Source organism: Psammomys obesus, unplaced genomic scaffold (assembly GCF_907164565.1).
Source record: "Psammomys obesus unplaced genomic scaffold, mPsaObe1.curated_primary_1811, whole genome shotgun sequence".
Taxonomy (NCBI): domain Eukaryota; kingdom Metazoa; phylum Chordata; class Mammalia; order Rodentia; family Muridae; genus Psammomys; species Psammomys obesus.
The window spans coordinates 11187913-11204082 of record NW_026596039.1 but is presented as its reverse complement, the minus strand read 5'-3'; the positions used below and the strand labels follow the sequence as shown (position 1 = coordinate 11204082).

Genomic DNA, 16170 nt, shown 5'->3' with positions numbered 1-16170 from the left:
TGTCAAAGTTTTATTGGTTTGGTGCATGTATAGTGATGTTACAGAGTTGGAGCCCAGGACCCTCCAAGCTGCAGCTTCCCGTCCCCACTCAAGGCTGGACTAGGCCAGGTCCAATGATCTCAGCAGCACCCCCGCCCCCATCCACAGCCTCCTCTAAGGCAGAGGCACTGGAAAGGAATAAAAGTGGGAGATAGAAGAGGTCATCACTCCCCAAAGAGCCCCAAGCTACCACCTCCAGCTTGAGCCCCAACACTGGTCCAAGGCCTGACTTCCCAGGCTGGTCAGCATGGGAACGGCTGTGAGGAATGGATATGTCCAAGGCAGGTCAGGAGTGGCAGAGTGGGTTGGAGGGTAGAAGGAGATCAGCTAGTTTTCTCCTTACAGTCCTTCTTGGGGCCCTTGAGGATTAGAGTTGTTCCCATCCCCCCAAAATGGCACAAAAACCACATGGGGTGCTATAACAAGGTCGGACATAGTGGCACCCACTTCTAGGAAAAGAAGTGGCTCACACTGGAGTTGGGGTAGAAAACAGATTTTCAGCCTCAGTTTTCTCTGGGGTCTGTGGAGCTATCTGGTGTTTATATGTGTCTCCCGACACTAGTGTGGCCTGGAGGCCTTGGCGTGTTCCCTGCTTTTCTGTGCAGTCCCTGTGAAATAAGAACTGTCTCCCTCCCACCACCTGATCCGACACAGACAAGCAAGGGCCAGGCCAAGCCAGCCGCCAGGGTGTGCTTGGCCATTGACATAGTTTCTGGCTTTAGGAACTCTGGTGACCCAGAGAAAGGTCAGAGAAAGCCGTTGCATCTTTGGTGCCAAGGAGACAAGGTCTGGATGTGAGAGGGGCACTCTGTGAGCTGCCCTGAGCCATGGGTCCAACCCTAGAGCTGGTAAGATACCAGTCTCCCTGGCCCTACCCCGGCAGGATGAGGATGTGTGGGCAGAGAGGGGCACCGAGCCAAGCTAACACTGCAGGGCCTGCTGGGTCGGGAGAAGGCCAAGTCTGTCTGGGCCTTTCTGCCCACAGCTCGCAGGGGTGCAGTCCGGCCTGCCTGGGCAGGAAGGCGGGAAGCAGCTGCTGTGAGGGCGGGGGCAGACTCAGCAGTGCAGGATCTTCATGAAGGCCTTGCGGAACTCGATGTTGAAGGTGGTGTAGATGATGGGGTTCACGGCACTGTTGACATAGCCCAGCCATGTGAAGGCGCTGTAGAGGACTGGCGGGATGTTGCAGTCACAGTGTATGTTCAGGATGTGCGTGATGAAGAAGGGCAGCCAGCAGATGATGAACACACCTGGGGAGAGGGCAGGGTCAGGCTGGCACTGGGCCAAGGAGAAACTGGCCTGGGTGGACCGTGCTCCTTGTCCTCCTGTCTGCTCTGCCACAGGCTTCCCTGTGGGCACCGAGACTGCTAACTGCTGGTGGTAGCAAAGGGAACCCCCTGGCTCAGATCTAAACATTAACACTCATCTGTAGGGGAAGGGTCCCTGCACCTCCCCCAGCCTCATTTTCCTCAGTTTGCTAAATTAGTATGGTATCTAACTGCTAGGGAAAAAAGTGGCTTGAAAACAAATTGGAGATGTGAGCCTTCTTACCCTAGTCTGTCTCTGCAAATGGGCACACCAAGTCCCCATTGATCACTGCCCAGTCACCATTGGGGGCAATGTTATCCTCAAGCTGATGACAACAGGAAGAATTTGTTCTCAGCAGTGCAGGACATAAAGTTTAGGAAAAGAGAAAGCTAAATATCCATCTTACTTAGTTTTCACGATGGCCTGTTGAATTCAATGGGAAACAAACGTTCATTTTGGCTACACAACATCCCCGAGACCATTTTGCTATTGAGTGACACAACTGAGATCTGATTCCCATCTGTCTAGGCTCCTCATATGGCAAGGCCCTTGCTCCAGCCTTTCCCAAGACTGTTCAGTGTTGGAAGGCACACCGTTTGTTGGTCCTACCTGGAGACCATGCTGTCTTACTCAGGAAGGCTTCAAGAGCACTAGCTCCAGTTGTACACTCAGCATGCAAGGGTAGGAGATATTTTAGGGGTAGAGCAGTGTCCTGGAGTATTAAGACCCTAGAGCAGAACCGGTGACTGCCATGTAGCACCTGGCTTCAAACCCATCTGGCCACACCTCAAATATGTTTTACACTTCTGGGGCCTGTGATTCTGCACAGGAGGGCATTAGGCCCTCTCCATGCATGTGCCCAGATTTCCACACCATCAAATGGGGTCCCAGTATCATGAGAATAGCAAACTCACACCCTGCCCTCCTTTCGCAATGACCTGAATCAGTCTACTTTCTAGATTTTGTCCTTCATCACACAATTTTCTATAAGTTAAAAAATAATAATTGCTCTTTAGTGTGTGTGTGTGTGTGTGTGTGTGTGTATGAGGGTGTGGAAAGCATCCACATGCCACATGAAAATCAGACGGCAACTTGTGGGAATTGGTTCTCTCAGTCAGACATATGAGACTGAAGGATTGAGCTCAGGTTGTCAGGTTTGGTGGCGGCAAGCGCCTTTACCAGCTGAGTCATCTCTCCAGCCCATAGAAGAACTTTATTCAAAAGTCCTGCCCAAGCAAATCTGTAGCTTCCTCTCAAAGACTTAGCTTATTTTTCATAGTTTTGTTCCACAGGGACTTAAGTTGAGTGAAAATGTGTATGTGTCAATTCCTCAGCAGCAGTAATAGCAACAAAACATTCAGTAACACACATATGTGATGCTTTCCCAACCCTGTGTTATCCTGACTATGACAAAAACCCTGAGAGACAACTTACTCTGGTGTCTTACCAGAGACCAGTGAAACTCAGACACAGGGTCAAACTGCTTAAGTTGAGCATGGCCAAGTTATATAACTACACAAAACCCTTCTGTACAATAGGCCCAACAGGATATTTTACTATTGACTGCCTGTAAGGAGTGTGGCCTGTGACTGAAGAAGTACCCAACTCATGACCCTCTAGCCACAGTGAGCAAGGCAGAGTCTGGGACCTGCGGGGACATTCCCTTTCTCCAGCCAGGGCTGGGCATGGCACAGCTGCAGCCATCAGCCAGAGCCGACTCACCCAGAACAATGGCAAGCATCTGAGTGGCTTTCTTCTCCTTCTGCTGGGAGAGCTTCCTGCGGCTCATCGTCTTAAGGGAGGTCCGAGTTTTGCCGTTGGGCATGGTCTGGATCTCAAAGAACTTGGCAATCCTGGGGTTGACAATCTTGGCATGCCCATTCTTCTCTGGTTTGGCAGGACTGTCAGGGTTGCTGTGGAGGCCATGATGGGATGGATCGGGGAGAGTTAGCTGGTGGTGACTGGGAGGGATGGGGCTGTACCGGGTTCTCTCTGGTGGGCTGGTGCTTGACAGCATCTCCATTTCCAGTTCCTGAGCTCGGCGGGCAGCGTCCTGTGGTAGAGGCAGAAAACTTAGGGTGAAATTCCTGGGCAGAAGCTACCAAGCCTCCTTTGGTCTTCCTGCCCCTCTGCACACTCCTGCAAACAACAGGGCTCCTCTGTCAGGAACACAAAGAGAGCCATCACGGGGAGGCAGGAACCATCTGAATATAGCACTCAGACTCACGGCAGTCACTCCTGGCCCATTTCCCAGAGCCATCCCCTGAAGCCTCAATCCCCTAGAAACACGTGGTTGCTAGCAGCAGGGAACTTCTCTTTTTGTAACATGAGTGACACTTCCTGAGCCCTAAGGGTCAGACACCAATTTGGCTGCTAAGACAATCTTCCTGATTAACATTCAGTCTTGTCTCACCTTCAAGAACTCAGTTCCAACTACATAAAAAGCATGTTCCCCGTCCTTCCCTCTCTGCTAGAGTTCAGGCTCCTCCACCAGCTCGGACATGTGGGATGACTAGCCTGATCCAGAAGCCCGGGGCTGATCTGGAAGTTCCGTATCTCCCCTGCCAGGCTGACCTGGAAGGTCCAGCATGGATCCACACATGGTTTCCCAGTTCCTCTTTAGACTCCCATGTCCCAGGCTTTGGTAATCTTAGATCATCCTCCAAAATACGGTCTGTGTGCCCAGATGGAGAAGATGGGCTGCGGCCTTGAATATAAACTGAGATCTGTTTAGTAGCTGCTTCACAAATAGCTCATTACAGTCCTGTCCTTGCAATGAAGGCAAGTTGTGGGAACCCTGCTGTCTAAAAGACGCATTGCTGGACTTCATATAACCCTCCTCAGCAGGAGGATGAAAGCCCTGCCTCTTGAACTCTGGTGCTATGAGTCTGCACTTACTGGTTCTACTCTCAGGATATGCTTCCGGTCCACCCCAGCTGCTCTGCTCCACCCCCACCCCACCGACAGCCACCAATCCACAGCTTCAGAAGCTTCCTATCCAGAAGGTGGCAGATGCTGAATGGAATGACTTGAGCGTGGATTCAGAGGTTACATAGATCTGGGCTCTAATATGCACTCCATCACTACCCTATACTCTCTGAGCCTCGGCTTCCTCATCTGTGAGCTAAAGACCAGTAAGACTGACTTCCCAGGGTCACATGAGGATTTGATGAGATAACAGAAAGCATGGCAGGTGTTTGAGAAGTAGAACTAGCCCACACTGTCACTTTTACTAGGTTATATGAATAGTTCATTTCTTCCAACAAGCTTCTATGTATCTGTGACTTGCAGAATTGAGGTGTCTCACTGCACCCATGCTCAGATGTGTGCAAGGTAAATGTGCTCTTAGCTGAGGAAAAGGAGGGGTGCCAGGAGGCACTTCTCCCCCTTGAAATAGCTATTGCAGTCCCAGGGTCAGGGATTGTGGGCTCCATTGGGAACAGAAAGATAGCATTGAGTCTCTGACCTGAACACTTACCATTCTCCGCCTGTTCACTGGGAAACTCCCATTAGACTTCATGATAACGGTGCAGAGTTTCATGTCCTCAGGGTGAGTACAGTTGCCCTGTGGAGTGAGCCAGCACACGGGTCACACAAGACAGTGGAGGGAGAGGTGGCCAGGGGCTAGAAACCCGAGACAAGGGAGTCCATGGAGAACTCAGACTCTGAGCCGGGGCTCCTCAGCTAGAGAAGTGTGGGCCACAGAGACAGTCAGGGCAAGAGTAAAGGCAGGTGCTGTGATGAGAGGAAGTGGGCAAGGCGAGAGGCCAAAGGACCTTGTTCTTTGAAGAGAACCTACCCAGAATCATGCTAGGCACATGCTCACATTCCTTCTCACATCAAATCTTCAGGACAACCCTGTCAACTGCATGTGACTCCCATTTAACAGACAAGGAAACCGAGGCTCACAGAAGCTAAGCAACATTCCCAAGGACACACATAAAAAAATGCGATGACATCAGGATTTGGACCTGATGCATCTAACTCATAAGTTCTTGTTTTTCTTCTGTACCCCCATACTATCTTTATTGTAGAGTGCTGAGTGGAAGAGAGAGATCATATGATTTAAAAAGAAAAAAGAAAAAAAAACAGGGAAAGATTTGGGGCTGAGGAAGAAAGTAGAAAAAAGAGGCAGGGATTACATGGAAGGAAGGGCAGAACATAGCAGGTACAAAGAATAGTACAAAGAAAATGGAGGCAGGGAAAAGAAGCATGGAGGTCACAATGAGAAAGGTAAAACTACATGAGGAGGAAGAGACAAACTAAGAACCAGATCAAGAAAGAATTGGTTTATGCAGCCACAAGATCTTCACATCGAGAATCCTCCTGAGCTCCCACGATGGACCCCAGCTTCCTTTTCTAAGGATTCTGTCACTCCACTGATGTCCACTCCCTCACCCAGACCCAGGAAGCTTTTCCAGCCTAGACCTCCACCTTGCTGCAGTGTTCCAGGCCCTGCCCAAATGTAGTATTAGCTCTCTTGATAAAGGTAGGGACCCTTGCTGGGGCTGAGATCTGAGACCTTGAGTGGGGTCTTCAGGTTGGCTCTGAACGCGCGGCTGCTGCGCTTGGTGTTGACCCGCTTTCGGCGCTTGCGGAGGACGATGTATATTTTGATATAGACCAGCAGAGTAACGATGAAGGGCACGTAGAACGAGACGATAGAGGAGTAGACCACGAAGGCAGGGTTGGCGATGATACACTCATTCTGGTCTAGGGGAAAGGAGAAACTCAGATGGGCAATGTATCAGCAGGCCCACCAGGCCATAGCAGCACCAGAGGACACGCACATCCTTGGTGGGCATCAAAGACAATCTTACAGACTACGTACTCAGTGTTGCCTGGAAATGGTAGATATAAATGAATGCTCAGTTACAATAAAATGGTATGAAATCCCCAGCTAACAGTAAGAAGTAAAGCTGGGGCTAACTGCTTTCAAGTTTTTCATTACCCTCCTCTAGTTACTTGTTCATTGTTTTTGTCATTTCTACACACATATGAAAGCCATGATTCAGAAGATATGACACAAGGAAATGTATTTTCAAAAAAAAAGAGAAGCCATTACTTTATCCTTTCATATATAATTGGGGGTGGGGAGGAGAAGTCCTGCTAGTCCATAATTTTGACAATGAAATAATTTCACCTACTTACTGAACTAACCCACCTGTGTTCTAGTGCTTAATATGCATCCATAGTCCCTTCCAAGTAGACCAGATATCTGTTGGTATCAAGTCCATTACGAATTAATTCAAGTATAATCAGCCTTCTTCCCACTAATGGGAATTCCTGTAGCACCTATAGTCTGAACTACAAACTTCCAAGGCTTCTGTCTTTGCCCCACAGAGGTACCAGTATAGCACTTGTCTCTCTGCAGAGCAGATGCTCCATACTATAAAAGTTCTGTCCTTCTTCTGCTCCTAACTCTGCCTCCTACAAAAAGGGGCTTGAGGTTGGCTCACCTCCTACTTGTTTCTACTTTTCTTGCTCCAGTCAGCATGGGACCTTGGCTCAGCTGACCCAGTGGGTTGCAACCTCATCCCCCAAATACCACTATCAGATGTGGATGGAGTAACTTCCTTGGTTATATACATGAGCATACAAACACATGTGCAGCTTGTAAGGCTGTTTGGCTTGCTTCGACACATTAAATAAGATTGGAAGTGGCCAGACCTTCTCTTCAGCCATTTCCCCTACTTCTCACCAAGTCCCAATGTGCCTGGAGACACTGTTTCCTCTCCTTCACAATCTGGAACAATTCTAAGTTGAACTGGATCTGGGCAATACATCCAGCCCCCTTTGAGGTAGGAATAGGCTACCATTGTATCTGTATCAAAGACTCAGCTACTCACTATCCTGAACAGAACAGAGTGATGGAGCCATCCGAGCCCCAGACAAAGGCCACACTTGCCTGTGTTGTTGAGTCCAAAGAGCAGTGGGCAGGAGATGGTGAAGGAGAGGACCCAGACAATGGCAATCATGACAGTGACTCGGCGCTTGGAGCTATAGCGAGTGTTGTACAGCATGGGCATGGCCACGGCCGTGTACCTGCAAAGGCGGGGATTGTAAGTCTGGGTTGCAGGCCATAAAGCCCTTCACTGTACAAGATGCACCACAGATGCTCCTTCTGCCTGACTCTGTGAAGCCTGCCTAAGTCACTCAGCTCTTCCCGTGGTCCCCACTTTCAAACACAAGCACTCATGAGCGTCAGCTACTATGTCCTCTTAAGCCATTCACTACTCAGTTTCCCCACCTGGATTGTAGACTTTCTCATGGATCTTTGCACATTTGAAACCACCCTTACTATATTAGACTGCAAAAGGTAAAAGAATTTGTTAACTGGTACTGCTGTCCCTCGGAGCAAGTCTCCATTTAGCAATAAGTGATAATGATAACAACCCTTTTTAATCTTCCCTCACATTTCTCTGCCAAGCACTCATTCCTCGTTCAATAACATCTCACCTTCCAACAGTCCTCTGAGAGAGAAGTGCTGGGCCTCTGGAAGCCTTATGGCATGTCCATGTATGTAAGTGAAAGGCTCTAAGAATACAGCTTAGTAAACACATACACACACACATGCATACACACCACCACAACCCCACAGACATTCACACACATGCCTGAGTGTGGCACACACTAAGTTTCAAAATAGGCATTTGTCAAAAAGAAGAATGGAAGGTGGGAGAGAAGCAGAGCAGAGAAGATGGGCAGGAGGTCCTTGATATCTCAGACCTGGGTCCTCAGGAACACGAAGGCAGCCTTTCAGATACCAGTCCCAGGAGGACTCAAAGCTATTGTGAATCAGATGGGCCCAGAGGTGCCTTGAAAATAAACTGTAAAGCATGGAAGCCCTGTCCATGCTTTACAACTGGATATCCAGTCTTTGGCTCCCACAGAGCAGGAACAGGCTTCTGTGAACCCCTATGTACGCAGGAAACGTGCTGTGAATGGAGGGACACTTACCACATACCATACACACATAGCACACACACATCACACACACACACACCACCCCCATACTCACCACACACCACACACACACACACACACACACACAGACACACACACATAGCCAGTCATTACAGAACCTAACCCTGAGAAGAGGTGAGGCATGCAGCAAAACAGTGAGTAACCAGGATCCGCTCACCCAACATGGCCACCCTCACCTGTCGATGCTGATGGCACACAGGTTCAGGATGCTTGCTGTGCACATCATGACATCCAGAGTGACAAAGATGTCGCAGTGAATCCTGCTGAATTTCCACTCGCCCACCACCTGGAAACAAAACAATGACATTCGTGGAAAGCGGGGTGGTGGGGTAATTATTTTACCCGTGGCTCATACCTAATGGGGAAGGTTCGGAAACAATCTCAGAGGATGGCCCTCGAGGTTGTATTAGCGACTTCTCTCTGTGTGTAATGAAACACCTGACAAAAAGACATGTAATGACGGGTTTATTTTGGCTCACGATTTTAGGATACTGTCCAGCATGGTGGAAAGGTGTGGTGGTTGGAGCTTGAGGCTTCCAGTCACATTGAGTCATCAGTCAGGAAGCAAAGAAAGATGAATGCTTGAGTTCATCCTGATTTTTCCTTCATATTCGGCCCATGTCTTCAACCCCATGGAATAGCCATGCCTGCATTCAGAATGGCATTTCCCAGCTTAGGTAACTTAATACTAAAAACTCCCTCACAGAGATACCCAGAGGTTTGTCTCCTAGGTGGTTCTAGGTCCTGTCTGGGGGGCATTCCCTACGGTCCAGCACAGGAATCTTACAGGTCACCAGCTGAGTAGCAGTGGGGATCACATAGTTCCTGTGAAAACTTGGGACCTGTACACCTTGCCTCTCTTCTTTCAGACATGGAGATCTACTTCGTGTGAAGAACTTTATGTTAGAAGAAAGATGACCCACCTTACCTGAGTGCCTCAACTTTGAACCTTAATCTGTAAAACACCTCGGTGATTTACCTAATGATATCTATGTGTCTTCCAAAATTCTGTTTGTCTTGTCTATTTGGCATTTATTCACCACACAGACAAACTATAGTCACTGTTTTGTTTGGCAGGGGGTGGAAGGGCAGCTCACAGATCCAGGGTGAAGTTATCCCTCCCAGGGTTAGCTAACTCTGCAAGTCTGGAGTGCCTTAACTGTAGAGGAAATCTTTGGCTTCTACTCATAGGAGAGCCCCATACTAATTGTATTGTTGTTCCTCACCAACACTGACTGCCCTCTCTTCCCTTCCCAGACACAAAACCAAACAGTGCCATGTAAGCTCCATGAGGGGCGGTAGAGTAGCCTCGGCCTTCCATGGACAAAGCAGCGGTTTTCCTGCATACATAGGGGTTCATAGAAGCCTGTTCCTGCTCTGTGGGAGCCAAAGACTGGATATCCAGTTGTAAAGCATGGACAGGGCTTCCATGCTTTACAGTTTATTTTCAAGGCACCTCTGGGCCCATCTGGTTCACAATAGCTTTGAGTCCTCCTGGGACTGGTATCTGAAAGGCTGCCTTCATGTTCCTGAGGACCCAGGTCTGAGATATCAAGGACCTCCTGCCCATCTTCTCTGCTCTGCTTCTCTCCAACCTTCCATTCTTCTTTTTGACAAATGCCTATTTAGAAACTTAGTGTGTGCCACATTCAGGCCTAGATTTCTGAATACAGAGGGGAATGGTCCACACAGCCCCTCCTTTGAGGATCTCTCAAACTTATTCTTCTCTAGCTTGTCCGGAGCCCTAGTGAAGAAGGAAGATGTTGTTTTTTATAATCCTCAGAGCAGCTTCTCTTGGAAAGTAGCTGGGGATGGCTAGTCCTCCTTGCTGCAAGCCTTCTCAATATTTCCAGCCTGGGTACAAGTTCCCAGTTTGAGACTGAGATCTATTCATGCTGCGTCAGGCTGACTGAATTGTCTAAGCCCTCAGGGTTGTTGGTTTTTTTTTCTTTTCATTGTTTTTGTTTGTTTGTTTGTTTGTTTGTTTGTTTTTTATTCGTGGCACAAAATTCCTTAGACCCCAGGCCCAAGGCAGGAGTAGGATAAATTGTTCAATAAGTGTTGAATAAGTGAACGAATAACTCTGAAGCCTCTTTGCAATCACACCTCTTCTAGAAAAGGCTCACAGTGACTCTTACTATGAATGAAATGAGACCTTGAAGTCCCCAGGAAGTAGGAGATCCCTCCCTGCCCTCTCTTAAGACTCTCTCCCTTAGCTATCCAAGTGGAAATTGGTGGAGCCAGGAGAGGCTTTCTGAACCTTGCCTCTTAAGGCACTCAGCTTCATCTCTGAAAAAAATGGTGAAAATTTGTGAATAATTCATCCTCATGAGGGAATGAGGTTCCCAGAGATAATAATACAGTTTCTGTAGAGATTTGTCTCTATCTTGCAGCCTAATAAACACATGGAGGCTGGAAGCTAACAAAACCCATGTCATAGCCCTGGACAGAATATGTTTCACTCTGGAAAGAGGGTGTCTCTTTGCCTGTACATGAAGAGAGAAAAGAAGGGGAAAGGGGAAATGGAAATCTTCTCTAAGTCAAGGGATGCTGAATATCTGTCACTATGTCACTTTCATCAGCCTTGTCATATAGTAGGAGCCATGGACCATTCTAATCACTTTTTCATATAGTGAGTCAATTAATTTACAAACTCTTCTACATGGCAGGTACTGTTGTTATTTCTAACTTATAAGCAAGGAAGCCAGGGGACACAAAGGTCACTTGCGGTCCCATTTTCCTCATCGCTCTTGCATGAATAGGACTCTAGAGGTGTAGGGATCCTTCTTTGGAATGGAGCAGGGGCAGATCAAGCATGAGAATCAAAAAGTTCTTCAGGGAGAAGTTCTGTGCCCTCACAAACAAGAGGGACATGGAGGAAAGGAGGTGGGGGCCTGTGGGTGTTTAGTTTCAATTGTCAACCTGATGCAACCTGGAAAAAGAGTCTCACTGAGTGTTGGGAAGGCCTGTGTCAATGCCTGAGAGGTTTTTAGTTGTTGTTTTTTGTTTTGTGTTGTTGTGTTGTGTTGTATTAATGGGTTAATTGAGGTAGGAAGAACTACCATAAATGGGGGTGACTCTATTCCATGGGCAGGGTTCCAGACTCTATAAGAGTTGAGAGAATAAGCCAAGCATTAAACACACACATTTATTTCTATCTGCTTTTGACTGTAGACAAGATGTGACCATCTGCTTCAAGTAACTGTCTTCCCTTGTCCCCACAATGGTCTGTAACTTGGAATTATGAGCCATGATAACCACTTCTGCCCTAAGTTGCTTTTTGTCAGAGTATTTTATCATAGCAACAGAAACAACAACAACAACAATGACAAGAATCCTTAATACCCAGTAATCTTCCCTCATACCCAGACTTGAGACTGCCTTCGGCCCTGGACACACCACCCCAGACTCCTAGGTAGACAAAGTGTCACCTCACTTGTGGCTCTGGAATTTCCCAGTCCCCCATATCTTCTTGCTAGATCTGGAGAGTATCCTCAGGGAGAAAGGACCCATGTTGGGATTTCTCTACCAGCAGCTTTTCCCTTTACTGTGAGGCTTGAGTCAAGATGGACCGCTTCTCTTAGTTCCTATTCTAGGAACTAAGCAGAGAAGTGTCAGTTCTCAGAGTTTCTCCATCAATGTCTGCAATGTGTCTGCCACAAGGCCCTCAGCAGGGTGCTGCCTACCCTCCAGCTTGATATACTGAAGCTGGCTCAGTCCTTGGAGGCTGCACTATCCTCCCTGGAAAGGGGCTGCAGCATGGACTGCCCACTGTTGCCTCTACCAAGATACAGGCACGAGAATACACTGAAAATGGGAGATAAGAACAGCACAAAATAGCAGCCCCCATTTCTGAGATGGGGAGAAAGTGATGACAGCTTTTAGGCCGTGGAGCACAGACATTGCCCCCTGCTTAAGGGTTCTCACCACTTAGTCCCACTTCTAGTACAATCTACTGAAGCAATTCCAAGGCAAGACAGGATTCTAGCTTGGACCTTCCAGCTGTGTGAGTTGAATATACATTTATCTTCTCTGACCAGCTGGCCCATTATCTGCAAGATGGTGTTAGTGGTATCGCTCTCCAGAGCTGCTGTGTATAAAATACTTACCAGGGGGCCCTGTGCTTAGGAAGCACACTGTGTATGACAGTCATAAACACGATCCCTGTGTGTTCCATGAAGAGAAAAACTAGTCCAGAGGAGAGGGAAAGGCCACCTGGGGGGACAGGCAGAAACCACTGGGGACTTAAGAATCTAGATTTAGGTATAAGGTCCTCCTGGAGCAAGCAGGGAGCCAGACCTACCTCTAGATAGACGACCCAGGGCATGACCAGTGTGGCCACCAGAAGATCGGCCACAGCAAGGCTGACTATCAGGTAGTTGGTGGTGGTCTGCAAAGCCTTCTCTCTGGATACAGCCATGCATACCAGCACATTGCCAAAGACGATGATAAAGATGAGGAGGGTGAGCAGCATGGCATAGTAGTTATAGTGGGGCCTGTCTGCCTTTCCTTCCGACCCATTGAAGGGCCGGCTCCAGTTCCGTCCTTCCAGATCATCCTCGTACCAGGAAAGGTTCAGGGGATCCATTGGGGCGGCGGGGCCACTGGGTGGCAAGGCTCTGGCCAGGAGAAATGAACACAGAAAAGGAGTGTGAGGGTTTCCAAAGCATGCTTCCTCCCGTAGAGAGATCCCTGTGGAAAACCCAAGAGCTAGCAGAGTAGAGAATTCTCCAACCTACGGTCTGTAGGCTCATATCCAGTAATATTACAATGTTGGGGCCTGCTTCTGTTCTCCTAGCAGTTGGTTTAATAAATGAAAAAATATACATTTTTCAAGTATAATAAAATAAAAAAGCTCCAAAAGAACTACTCATCCATTCTTTCATTTGCTCAACCTACTCATATGCACGGTAAATTAGATAAGAGTTCCAGCGTCTGGTGGTAGAAATAGAAATGGGAACCCATTAATTCTTGATGCTATTAACATTTATTAATCATCATTTTATATGTAGCTAGAAAATATGAGCAAACAAAATATACATGGCTTTGTATCTTACATTCTAGAAGAAATAATAGCTACTCTGCTCAGTGGCAGACACCTGTAATTCCAGTTGCTCCAGATGTTGATTCAGGGGAATAGAAAGTTCAAGACTAGCCTGGGCTACAGAGTAAGTTCAAAATCAGCCTAACAACTTAATGAAACCCTGTCTCAAAACTAAAAAAAATAAAATAAAATAAAAAGAGAGGTTTGGATATATTTCAGTGGTACAGAAGACCATTGGTTCAATCTTTAGTTATATAAAGAAAGAAAGAAAGAAAGAAAGAAAGAAAGAAAGAAAGAAAGAAAGAAAGAAAGAAAGAAAGAGATAGCCAATTAATAAAGCAGCTAACTTTGTGATAGTAGGGAAAAGGAAATGGAATGGGAGATAGATACACATCCTACTTTATGTACTCAAGCAAAGCTTTCTGATGAAAGTGACAGTCAACTGAGACTTGAAGTATATGTAGAAGTTAGACACCTATAGGGATGGAGATTATGGGTAGGGTCCAGGCAGAAAGCAGCAAATGCCATATTAGAGGACTTAAAAGAGATTTGAGAGAGCAGAAGCCTAAAGAGTCTCGGCATGAGTTGAATCAGAGCAGCTATATAGGTGAGATCACAGAGGGCCTGAAAAGCCAACATCTATTGAACCTCCTACACATTCAGATCTGCCTTGCAGAGTGATGAAGCTGACCATAGTAGATAGCGGATTGGCAAGGTCCACAGCAGAAACAGGACACCTGAAGAAAGCCACTGCAGGAATCTGAGCAGGAAATGATGAGGCTCCACAGAACATACCCCACCGCATTCCTGAGATGAAGTAGGAAGAGCTTCTTAAGCAACTAAATGCTGGAAGATGTTTTATCCAAGGAGAAAATAGCATAGTCTCAACAGCAAATGATTCTGTTTAGCTAAAAGTGTAGCGTGTCTCAATGAGGTTGAGAAAAATTAAGCCAGAGGGTCCTTCTTAAGCCAACATGACTGGGTCTTGTCAGCTTCAGTCTCCACGGAAACACGAGTGAAAGAATGATACCATTCAAGTGGGCTTACTGAAAGTTCACTGGCCTTTTGGGGTGGAAGAGAGCATAGAGCAAAATGGGGTAACCATACTTCAGCTAACAGATGGCAGTCACTTAAGTGGAAGTCATGGAAGTGGATACAAACAGACCTTAGAAACTGGTGTCATGAAGCCTGGTAGTTGAGTAGTTGGGCACAGCAGAGGAAAAGAGGCTGAGAAGGTGGGGGAAAAAAATCTATGGCAGCTCATGATTTCCCTAGGGCTCTGGAAAACTGGCAGCAAAACTCACATAGAAAACAAAGAAAGGGGAACCACTCACAGAGAAAACAAAGAAGGGGGCTCAAGAGCGGACTTGGGAGGCTGCAGGCTTGGCTTGGGTTATTGTGATTAAAACAACACACACACACACACACACACACACACACACACACACACACACTGCAGTCTCAACGCTGCTAACAAAGGCATTCCTGTTCCACAGGATGCAGAAAAATGTATTGGCCTTCTGAGGCAGTCCACACAAAGCCCGGTGACCTCCAGGTACTCTGCCACCCAGGTGGAGGTGAAAACAACCAGTCAATGCCATTTGAGATGAAAATGGGCAAGAAGCAGCCGGATGACGTCCCACTCTGAGATCTCTGGGGATTCAGTGTGGGGTGACATGGAATGTCATCCTGCAGCAAGTTTCCTAATTCAAAGGCAGTGAAGCATCGTGTCAAATTGACGCCATATTCAGCAAAACCAACTCGTCTCGTCTTCCCTCTTGGAGCACACAGCAGGATGCCTGTATGTACATATTGACCAGGCAGCTGCTTGCTTCTGACATTAATTTATTCAATCAGCATATATTGAACCTGCTACACAGAAACACCAGGCAATTCACTGAAGTCTAGAGGAACTCTTCACTCTCATTTGCTTTCTTTCTCAGCACTGGGGCGATTGAACTAAAGGCTTGGTACCTGCAAAGCAGAACTTCCAAGCCACCTCCCAGTGCTCTTTTTCTTTGTATTTAGAGACAGTCTTACTAAGTCACTCAAGCTAGCCTTGAACTTACTCTGTAACCCAGAAAGGCCTTTAGCTAGTGATCCTCCTGCCTCAGGCTTCTTAGTCACCAGAACAACAGGAATTTACTATTAGGCCTGGATCTACCCCAGATCTCTCTGCTCCCCTTCTTGTTGCCTTGGTCCTGCTCCTAGTGTGGCCGGTGGTATCTACCATGATCTTCAATTCCCTGTGTCTGCTCCCATGACCCTCAGCTCCCTGTGTCCCCTTCCTCCACCTGTTCTAATGTCAGACCAAACTCATGGTTCTGCAACATAATAGTGATATAAAGTGACGAAACCAGACTTATAAAAGTCTTAGGAGTTTGCCAAGTGATTTTAGGTGTACTGTCTCAACCTCAAAACTATAGTCTGCAAGCTTTCGATATTACTGCCTCTTTATAAACAAGGGGCGCATCTGAGAAACTCTAGTCTGAGCCTACACATGCTTCGAAGAAAGACTGACTCAGAATTCTCCTTTCCTAGAATTAGCCTGGACCGTCTGCCACCTTCCTTGAGGCCCCCGCTGCTCATTCCAGGCTCTGTCCTGGACACCCACACCTGTGTGTCTGATTTCTCAGTCCAGTTTTCTCAAGGATGCACCACGTGTAGCCCCTGCTTTGTTTTCATGGAGCAAACATATAAAAAGCATACTGTTTTGCTCTTTCCTGCCTCCCTACTCTGTGGTCTGTAGGCAGTGAGCATTGAACACGTTTGCTGAACTGAATCAGGGGAGA

General features: G+C 47.3%; 1 protein-coding gene across 2 annotated transcripts in view; it reads right to left on the bottom strand.

Moving 5' to 3' along the window:
* Positions 1-16170, bottom strand: part of Drd2 (dopamine receptor D2) — a 62624-nt gene continuing 46454 nt past the window's right edge. The window contains exons 2-8 of one of the 2 annotated variants that reach the window (XM_055622006.1): positions 12638-12953; positions 8511-8620; positions 7256-7392; positions 5870-6060; positions 4826-4912; positions 3070-3400; positions 1-1289 (exon numbers count right to left, since the gene is read on the bottom strand). In XM_055622006.1, coding sequence (XP_055477981.1) covers positions 1096-1289; positions 3070-3400; positions 4826-4912; positions 5870-6060; positions 7256-7392; positions 8511-8620; positions 12638-12922 — 1335 coding nt within the window. In that variant the 5' untranslated portion in view covers positions 12923-12953 and the 3' untranslated portion in view covers positions 1-1095. The remainder of the gene's footprint in view (positions 1290-3069; positions 3401-4825; positions 4913-5869; positions 6061-7255; positions 7393-8510; positions 8621-12637; positions 12954-16170) is intronic. The other variant, XM_055622007.1, reaches the window with a different exon arrangement.